The 10,686-nt window shown below is 49.9% G+C and overlaps 1 protein-coding gene across 1 annotated transcript in view; it reads left to right on the top strand.

Moving 5' to 3' along the window:
• The window catches only part of LOC118939484 (uncharacterized), a 22,734-nt gene extending 17,667 nt beyond the window's left edge, over positions 1-5,067 (top strand). Inside the window, exons 2-4 of the mRNA XM_090201674.1 lie at positions 3,519-4,506; positions 4,898-4,902; positions 5,023-5,067. Of these exons, the coding sequence (XP_090057800.1) occupies positions 3,519-4,506; positions 4,898-4,902; positions 5,023-5,067 (1,038 nt within the window). The remainder of the gene's footprint in view (positions 1-3,518; positions 4,507-4,897; positions 4,903-5,022) is intronic.
• Positions 5,068-10,686: the final 5,619 nt, after the last annotated feature.

The following is a 10,686-nucleotide window of genomic DNA, read 5'->3' as shown; positions in this document are numbered from 1 at the left end:
TTCCCTGTGTCTGTCACTCACCTGGACTCCATCACCTCCTTTATTATCTTCCCTCTATCTGTCACTCACCTGGACTCCATCACCTCCTTGATTATCTTCCCTACATCTGTCACTCACCTGGACTCCATCACCTCCTTGATTATCTTCCCTCTATCTGTCACTCACCTGGACTCCATCACCTCCTTTATTATCTTCCCTCTATCTGTCACTCACCCGGACTCCATCACCTCCTTGATTATCTTCCCTCTATCTGTCACTTACCTGGACTCCATCACCTCCTTGATTACCTTCCCTACATCTGTCACTCACCTGGACTCCATCACCTCCTTGATTATCTTCCCTCTATCTGTCTCTCACCTGGACTCCATCACCTCCTTGATTATCTTCCCCCTATCTGTCACTCCCCTGGACTCCATCACCACCTTGATTATCTTCCCCCTATCTGTCACTCACCTGGACTCCATCACCTCCTTGATTATCTTCCCCCTATCTGTCACTCCCCTGGACTCCATCACCACCTTGATTATCTTCCCTCTATCTGTCACTCACCTGGACTCCATCACCACCTTGATTATCTTCCCTCTATCCATCTCTCACCTGGACTCCATCACCTCCTTGATTATCTTCCCCCTATCTGTCACTAACCTGGACTCCATCACCTCCTTGATTATCTTCTCTCTATCTGTCTCTCCTCTAGGTTCTTTCCTCTGGTGTTATTGCCTCTGTTTCCATGCCGGTTGCGTTTGTTTGTGTGTTCGTGTTTGATTTGTTTGTTTATTAAAACACTCACTCCCTGAACTTGCTTCCTGACTCTCAGCACACATCGTTAGAGGATGTAATTTACTATTATGTACTGATTTGGACTTTTAAGTCTTTATGTGATGTACAATGCAGAGAACACCGGAAGAAAAATTAGCATTTATTTACCACAGTGAATTATTGTAATGTTTGTTTGTGTCAATTAAGGGATGGGTTGACAATTGGAGATTTGGCACAAAAATAAAATGTAATTCATTCAGTCAGAGGCCTTTCACTCACACTCACACACACACTCACACACACACACACACACACACACACACACACTCACACTCACACTCACACTCACACTCACACTCACACTCACATTCACACTCACACTCACACTCACACTCACACTCACACTCACACTCACACTCACACTCACACACTCACACTCACACTCACACTCACACACACACACACACACACACTCACTCACTCACTCACACTCACACTCACACTCACACTCACACACACACACACACACACACACACACACACACACACACACACACACACACACACACACACAAAATGTGTTGGTAGACAACATCAGAGCTTTGATTTCCAAGAAATCAGAGCAGTGATTATGATTGAGTTCAGTGTCCAGAGTACAGGACTGAACTAAGAATAGAGTAGAGGAGAAAGCCTTGTGATTGGAAAAGTCAAGTAGTTAGGGTTCTAATGTCTTCGTGTTGAATGAGATTATAAACAGAGCAGAGAGACACGAGATGGACACAGATCAGAGAGACACAACACACACACACACAGATCAGAGAGACACGAGATGGACACACAGATCAGAGAGAAACAACACACACACAGAACAGAGAGACACGACACACACACACACACAGTGCAGAGAGACACGAGATGGACACACAGATCAGAGAGACATGACACACACACAGATCAGAGAGACACAAGATGGACACACATATCAGAGAGAAACAACACACACACAGAACAGAGAGACACGACACACACACACACAGTGCAGAGAGACACGAGATGGACACACAGATCAGAGAGAAACAACACACACACAGATCAGAGAGACACGACACACACACACACAGATCAGAGAGACACGAGATGGACACACAGATCAGAGAGAAACAACACACACACAGAACAGAGAGACACGACACACACACACACACAGTGCAGAGAGACACGAGATGGACACACAGATCAGAGAGACACGACACACACACAGAGCAGAGAGACACGAGATGGACACACAGATCAGAGAGAAACAACACACACACAGAACAGAGAGACACGACACACACACACACACAGTGCAGAGAGACACGAGATGGACACACAGATCAGAGAGAAACAACACACACACAGAGCAGAGAGACACGACACACACACACACACAGTGCAGAGAGACACGAGATGGACACACAGATCAGAGAGAAACAACACACACACAGAGCAGAGAGACACGACACACACACACACACAGTGCAGAGAGACACGAGATGGACACACAGATCAGAGAGAAACAACACACACACAGAGCAGAGAGACACGACACACACACACACACAGTGCAGAGAGACACGAGATGGACACACAGATCAGAGAGAAACAACACACACACAGAGCAGAGAGACACGACACACACACACACACAGTGCAGAGAGACACGAGATGGACACACAGATCAGAGAGAAACAACACACACACAGAGCAGAGAGACACGACACACACAACTGCTGTAGAGGATAAGTACATCTAGTCTGGTCTGGTGAAAATACAGATATAATAGCATGTTACACAGATGTTCTGGTTTGGTTGGAAACAGGGCCTTGGAAACAGGGCCTTGGAAACAGGGCCTTGGAAACAGGGCCTTGGAAACAGGGCCTTGGAAACAGGGCCTTGGAAACAGGGCCTTGGAAACAGGGCCTTGGAAACAGGGCCTTGGAAACAGTTGTCGTCAGTCAGTCACATTCTACCTGCACCCAAAATGTTTCCTATTCACTATAGTGCATCCAAAATGGCTCCCTATTCACTATAGTGGATCCAAAATGGCTCCCTATTCACTACAGTGCACTACTATGAATACTGCCCTCCATGACTCCCTACCTCCAACAAAGTTGAATTAGTTCTAAATAAAAAGCAACAGCTCGTCTTGGGAATGATCATAAAGTAAAGTATTTCTCCTGCTGAGATTCAGAAATCCATAAATTCAACACATGCTAAACTCTCTCTCCTCTCTCTCATCTCCTCTCTCTCTCCTGTCCTCTCTCTCTCCTGGCTCTCTCTCTCTCTCCTTCCTCTCTCTCTCCTCGCTCTCTCTCTCTTTCCTTTCCTCTCTCTCTCCACTCTCCTTTCCTCTCTCTCTCCTATCCTCTCTCTCGCCTCACTCTCCTTTCCTCTCTCTCTCCTCGCTCTCTCTCTCTCCTTTCCTCTCTCTCTTCACTCTCCTTTCCTCTCTCTCTCTCTCCTCTCTCTCCTGTCCTCTCTCTCTCTGGCTCTCATCTCTTTCTCTGTCTCTCTCTCCCCTCTTTCTCTCTCTCTCCTCTCCTCGTTCTCTCTCTCTCTTTCTCCTCTCTCTCCTGTCCTCTCTCTCTCTCCTCATCCATCCAACCCTTATCCTCTCCCCCCTCACTATAAAAGTGCATGTAGTCAAGAGGAGGCTATGGGATGTTGACGGGGATGGTGTGGGATTCATTATGTTGCCTCTCCTCTGTTTCTTCTAGCAGGCCTGGTTCCAGCTACAACACAGCTGGAGAACATACAACCTCCCAGGCTCTCCCACCCTCGTTCCAACCTCCCAGGCTCTCCCACCCTCCTTCCAACCTCCCAGGCTCTCCCACTCTCCTTCCAACCTCCCAGGCTCTCCCACCCTCCTTCCAACCTCCCAGGCTTTCCCACTCTCCTTCCAACCTCCCACCCTCATTCCAACCTCCCAGGCTCTCCCACCCTCCTTCCAACCTCCCAGGCTTTCCCACTCTCCTTCCAACCTCCCAGGCTCTCCCACTCTCCTTCCAACCTCCCACCCTCATTCCAACCTCCCAGGCTCTCCCACCCTCGTTCCAACCTCCCAGGCTCTCCCACTCTCCTTCCAACCTCCCACCCTCATTCCAACCTCCCAGGCTCTCCCACCCTCCTTCCAACCTCCCAGGCTTTCCCACTCTCCTTCCAACCTCCTAGGCTCTCCCACCCTCCTTCCAACCTCCCAGGCTCTCCCACCCTCCCAGGCTCTCCCACCCTCCTTCCAACCTCCCACCCTCCTTCCAACCTCCCAGGCTCTCCCACCCTCCCAGGCTCTCCCACTCTCCTTCCAACCTCCCAGGCTCTCCCACTCTCCTTCCAACCTCCCACCCTCATTCCAACCTCCCAGGCTCTCCCACCCTCCTTCCAACCTCCCAGGCTTTCCCACTCTCCTTCCAACCTCCCAGGCTCTCCCACCCTCCTTCCAACCTCCCAGGCTCTCCCACCCTCCCAGGCTCTCCCACCCTCCTTCCAACTTCCCACCCTCCTTCCAACCTCCCAGGCTCTCCCACCCTCTTAGGCTCTCCCACCCTCCTTCCAACCTCCCAGGCTCTCCCACCCTCCTTCCAACCTCCCACCCTCCTTCCAACCTCCCACTCTCATTCCAACCTCCCAGGCTCTCCCACCCTCCTTCCAACCTCCCACCCTCCTTCCAACCTCCCAGGCTCTCCCACCCTCCTTCCAACCTCCCAGGCTCTCCCACCACCAGAGAGAGAGAGAGAGAGATAAAGACATGGGTAGAGGGGGGGGGGGGGGGGGGGGATTGAGAGCTGTCCACAGCCACCAGGGCCATCTGTCACCTAACCACCACCACCCCACCCCTCCACCTCCAACCTGCCTCCCACAGATACATCAATGCCTGGATTTAGCACCCAGTGGCATCAGACTAGAGAAGGTAACCAGAAAGGCTGTATTTGGGATGATAAGGAGGACAACAGGTAATACAGGCCAAAGCAGAGCTACAGTTGTCTGGTCCCAGATCTGTTTGTGCTGTCCTGACATCTCCTATGTCTTTATAGAACATGTCAGGTCGTCTGGTCCCAGATCTGTTTGTGCTGTCCTGATATCTCCTATGTCTTTATAGAGCATGTCAGGTCGTCTGGTCCCAGATCTGTTTGTCCTGACATCTCCTATGTCTTTATAGAGCATGTCAGGTCGTCTGGTCCCAGATCTGTTTGTGTTGTCCTGCCATCTCCTATGTCTTTATAGAGCGTGTCAGGTCGTCTGGTCCCAGATCTGTTTGTGCTGTCCTGACATCTCCTATGTCTTTATAGAGCATGTCAGGTCGTCTGGTCCCAGATCTGTTTGTGCTGTCCTGCCATCTCCTATGTCTTTATAGAGCATGTCAGGTCGTCTGGTCCCAGATCTGTTTGTGCTGTCCTGCCATCTCCTATGTCTTTATAGAGCATGTCAGGTCGTCTGGTCCCAGATCTGTTTGTGCTGTCCTGCCATCTCCTATGTCTTTATAGAGCATGTCAGGTCGTCTGGTCCCAGATCTGTTTGTGCTGTCCTGCCATTGGCAACTTGTACTTAATGATGGAAAAACTAAAAATATGTTGTTCTGATTCACACAAAAAGGTCTCATTTGGACTAGATGTTTACTCACTGGAGGATGATCTCATCGAGCATTTGGACTGATAAAGATGTAACATTTAAAAACGTAAGGGAGATGTGGGTTTCTTTAGAAAATAGATCTTGCTTCTCTCTAAACAGCAGGACGCAGATCGATCAACTTTCCTGCCAGTTCTGGATTATGGGAACAACATTTATTAAAATGCAGAAGACTCTAAAGGGATGCACACTTTGTTTTAATCAGGTTTCATCCTGTATCAGAAGGTCGTCTGGTCCCTCGTTAAAATCCTGTAAATCATATCTCATTTTTTCTACCGGATTTTTTTTTTAATACATTTTTTTTTATTTAAAAATATGACACACAAAACCCGTTCACAGGGGGATGGTTAACTCTCAAGGTTCCACTAGTCGGTACCGATCCAGGTAAATCCGTTGTCAGTTAAACAAATATATATAGTTGTATTTGTCACACGCTTCGTAAACAACAGGTGTAGACTAACAGTGAAATGATGACTTATGGGCCCTTCACAACCATACATAGAGATAGAAAATCGAGAAATAATAGAAGAGTTATAACACATAATAACAAAAGTATAAATAAATACATGATGATTAATGATACCTGGCTCTATACACAGGGTACCAGTAACAGGTCGATGTGCAGGGGTACGAGGTCATTGAGTTCGATATGTACATATACAGTGCATTCTGAAAGTATTCAGACCCCCCCTTGACTTTTTTTCACATTTTGTTACTTTACAGTCTTATTCTAAAATGTATTCTTTATCAATCTACATACAATACCCCATAATGACATCACAATACCCCATAATGACATCACAATACCCCACAATGACATCACAATACCCCATAATGACATCACAATACCCCACAATGACATCACAATACCCCATAATGACAAAGTGGAAACAGGTTTTTAGAAATTGTTTCACATTTATAAAATGTTTAAAACATCAATATTTTATTTACATAAGTATTCAGACCCTTTGCTATGAGTCTCGAAATTGAGCTCAGGCGCATCCTGTTTCCATTGATCATCCTTTCAATGTTTCTGCAACTTGATTGGAGTCAACCTGTGGTAAATTCAAGTGATTGGACATGATTTGGAAAAGCGCACACCTGTAGGTCCCACAGTTTACAGTGAATGTCAGAGTGAAAAGCAGGCCACGAGCTCAAAGAAATTGTCTGTCGCATTCCGAGACAGGGAAGGGTACCACAAAATGTCTGTAGCATTGAATGTCACCAAGAACGCAGTGGCCTCCATCATGCTTAAATGGAAGAAGTTTGGAACCACCAAGACTCTTCCTAGAGCTGGCCGCCCGACCAAACTGAGCAATCAGGGGAGAAGGGCCTTGGTCAGGGAGGTGACCAAGAACCCGATGGTCACACTGACAGAGCTCCAGAGTTCTTCTGTGGAGAAGGGAGAACCATCCAGAAGGACAACCATCTCTGCAGCACTCCACCAATCAGACCTTTATGGTAAAGTGGCCAGACGGAAGGCACTCCTTAGTAAAATGATGACAGCCTGCTTGGAGTTTGCCAAAAGGCACCTTAAGACTCTCGGACCATGAGAAAGAAGATGATCTAGTCTGATGATACCAAGTTTGAACTCTGGCCTGAATGCCAAGCGTCACGTCTGGAGGAAACCTGGCACCATCCCTAGAGTGAAGTATGGTGGTGGCAGCATCATGCTGTAGGGATCTTTTTCAGCAGTAGGGACTGGGAGACTAGTCAGGATCGAGGTAAAGATGAACAGAGCGAAGTACAGAGAGATCCTTGATGAAAACCTGCTCCAGAGTGCTCAGAACCTCAGACTGGAGCGAAGGTTCACCTTCAAACAGGAAAACGACCCTAAGCACACAGCCATGACAACGCAGGAGTGGCTTTGGGACAAGTCTCTGAATGCTCTTGAGTGGCCCAGCCAGAGCCTGGACTTGACTTGAACCCGATCGAACATCTCTGGAGAGGCCTGAAAATAGCTGTGCAGCAACGCTCCCCATCCAACCTGACAGAACTTGAGAGGATCTGCAGAGAAGAATGGGAGAAACACCCCAAATACAGGTGTGCCAAGCTTGTAGCATCATACCCAAGAAGACCCAATACTTCTGCCAAAGGTGCTTCAACAAAGTACTGAGTAAAGGGTCTGAATACTTATGTAAATGTGATTTTTAATTTGTAATTTATTTTTTTAATACATTTGCAAAACGTTCTAAAATCCTGTTTTTGCTTTGTCATTATGGGGGTAGTGTGTGTAGATTGATGAGGGGAAACAACGATTTAATCCATTTTAGAATAAGGCTGTAATGTAAGAAAATGTGGAGGCGTCTGAATACTTTTCGAATGCCCTGTAGGTCGGGATATAAAGTGACTAGGTAACAGGATATATAATAAACAGTAGCAGCAGTGTATGTGATGCAGATAGTCCAGGGACCTATTTATCAGTCCTTGAAGAAGAAACCCGCTCACTACTCCTTTAAAACGTTTGACATATCGGCCTCAAGGCCTTCGTCGGGAGCTTTTGTGGGATAGTAGCTGTTCAGGAACCTGTTTGTTCCGGACTTGGTGTATCGGTACCGCGAACCGTTCGGTAGCAGAGAGAACAGTCTATGACATCGGGTGTCTAGAGTGTTGTGACAATTGTTAGGGACTTGTTTCTGACACCGTCTGGTATAGAGGTCCTGGATGGCAGGGAACCGGGCCCCAGTGAAGCGTTACCCTCTGCACCCCTTACGATCAGATGCCTAACAGTGATGCCTAACAGTGATGCCTAACAGTGATGCCTAACAGTGATGCCTAACAGTGATGCCTAACAGTGATGCGTAACAGTGATGCCTAACAGTGATGCCTAACAGTGATGCCTAACAGTGATGCAGTCCAGACACATTAAATGCTTCGACTGTAGAACATTCTGAGGATCTGAGGGCCAAATCTTTTTAGCCTCCTGAGAGGGAAAGAGGCGTTGTCATGCCCTCTTCACGAATGTGTTGGTGTGTTTGGACCACGATAGGTCCTTAGCGATGTGATGTCACAAAGGAACTTGAAGCTCTCGATCCACTCCACTACAGACCCGTGTCGTCCACGATCAGCTCCATTGTCTTGCTGACGTTGAGGGAGAGGTTGTTGTCCTGGCACCACACTGCCAGGTCTCTGACCTCCTCGCTATAGGCTGTCTCATTGTCGTCGGTGATCAGGCCTACCACTGTTGTGTCATCAGCAAACTTGATGATGATGATGGTGGTGGTGGAGTAATGCACAGCCAAGCAGTGTTGGGTGAACAGGGAGTACAGGGGGTTAGGTGCTGGGTGTAGAGAGGTGGGGGGTTAGGGGCTGGGTGTAGAGGGGTGGGGGGTTAGGGGCTGGGTGTAGAGGGCTGGGGGGTTAGGGGTGGGGGGTTAGGGGCTGGGTGTAGAGGGGTGGGGGTGTTAGGGGTGGGGGGTTAGGGGCTGGGTGTAGAGGGCTGGGGGGTTAGGGGTGTGGGGTTAGGGGTGGGGGGTTAGGGGCTGGGTGTAGAGGGCTGGGGGGTTAGGGGTGGGGGGTTAGGGGCTGGGTATATCCCTCATTGTCTGGTGTTAACTCAATCTCATCATTCTGGACACAAAGCTATGAAACAGTGAAACTTGACCTTGTTGCTTCATGCAAATGATTAACCGCTCTCTCTCCCTCTCTCCCTCTCCTTCTCCCTTTCTCCCTCTCCTTCTCTCCCTCTCCCTCCCCTTCTCTCCCTCTCCCTCCCCTTCTCTCCCTCTCCCTCTCTCCCTCTCCTTCTCCCTCTCTCCTTCTCTCCCTCTCCCTATCCTTCTCTCCCTCTCCCTCTCCTTCTCCCTCTCTCCCTCTCCTTCTCTCCCTCTCCTTCTCCCTTTCTCCCTCTCCTTCTCTCCCTCTCCCTCTCTCCCTCTCCTGCTCTCCCTCTCTCTCTCTCCCTCTCCCTCTCCTTCTCCCTCTCTCCCTCTCCTGCTCTCCCTCTCCCCCTCTCCTTCTCTCCCTCTCCTTCTCCCTCTCCCTCTCCTTCTCCCTCTCCTTCTCCCTCTCTCCCTCTCCTTCTCTCCCTCTCCCTCTCCTTCTCCCTCTCTCCCTCTCTCCCTCTCCTTCTCCCTCTCCTTCTCTCCCTCTCCTTCTCCCTCTCTCCCTCTCCTTCTCCCCCTCTCCTTCTCCCTCTCTCCCTCTCCTTCTCTCCCTCTCCCTATCCTTCTCCCTCTCTCCCTCTCCTTCTCTCCCTCTCCCTCTCCCTCTCCTTCTCCCTCTCTCCCTCTCCTGCTCTCCCTCTCTCTCTCCTTCTCTCCCTCTCCCTCTCCTTCTCCCTCTCCTGCCCTCCCTCTCCCTCTCCTGCTCTCCCTCTCCCTCTCCTTCTCCCTCTCTCCCTCACCTGCTCTCCCTCTCTCCCTCTCCTTCTCCCTCTCTCCCTCTCCCGCTCTCCCTCTCTCTCCTCCCTCTCCCTCTCCCGCTCTCACTCTCTCACTCTCTCACTCTCTCACTCTCTCACTCTCTCACTCTCTCACTCTCTCCCTCTCCTGCTCTCCCTCTCTCCCTCTCCCTCTCTCTCCCTCCCTCCCTCTCTCCCTCTCTCCCTCTCTCCCTCTCCTTCTCCCTCTCCTTCTCCCTCTCTCCCTCTCCCGCTCTCCCTCTCCTTCTCCCTCTCTCCCTCCCTCTCTCCCTCTCCTTCTCCCTCTCTCCCTCTCCTTCTCCCTCTCTCTCTCTCCCTCCCTCTCCCTCTCCCTCCCTCTCCCTCTCCCTCTCTCTCCATCTCCCTCTCCTTCTCCCTCTCTCCTTCTCTCCTTCTCCCTCTCTCCCTCCCTCTCTCTCCCTCTCTACCTCTCTCTCCCTCTCTCTCTCCCTCTCCCGCTCTCCCACTCCCTCCCTCCCTCTCTCCCTCCCTCTCTCCCTCTCCCGCTCTCCCTCTCCCGCTCTCCCACTCCCTCTCCCTCTGTTTCAACAAAGAGGGATAAAGTCCACTCACTCACAGCCCTGTTTACATTTCATTTATAGTCAAACAATGCCAGGGAGGAGACACAGCCAGACAGATAACCTTGATGAGGAAATAGCTCTCACTGAGTAACATGGCTGGCTCTTGGCAAATATAAAAATATCTGGCTGAACCCAGCCTCAGACTCAGGGTTGGACCAGAGGACACCTGGTTGAACCCAGCCTCAGACTCAGGGTTGACCAGAGGACACCTGGTTGAACCCAGCCTCAGACTCCGGGTTGACCAGAGGACACCTGGTTTATCCCAGCCACAGCCCAGGGTTGACCAGAGGACACCTGGTTGATCCCAGCCACAGCCCA

Source organism: Oncorhynchus mykiss, chromosome 16 (genome assembly GCF_057628025.1).
Source record: "Oncorhynchus mykiss isolate SJ-2025 chromosome 16, ASM5762802v1, whole genome shotgun sequence".
NCBI classification, from domain to species: domain Eukaryota; kingdom Metazoa; phylum Chordata; class Actinopteri; order Salmoniformes; family Salmonidae; genus Oncorhynchus; species Oncorhynchus mykiss.
This window is presented reverse-complemented; position numbering and strand designations above follow the sequence as displayed.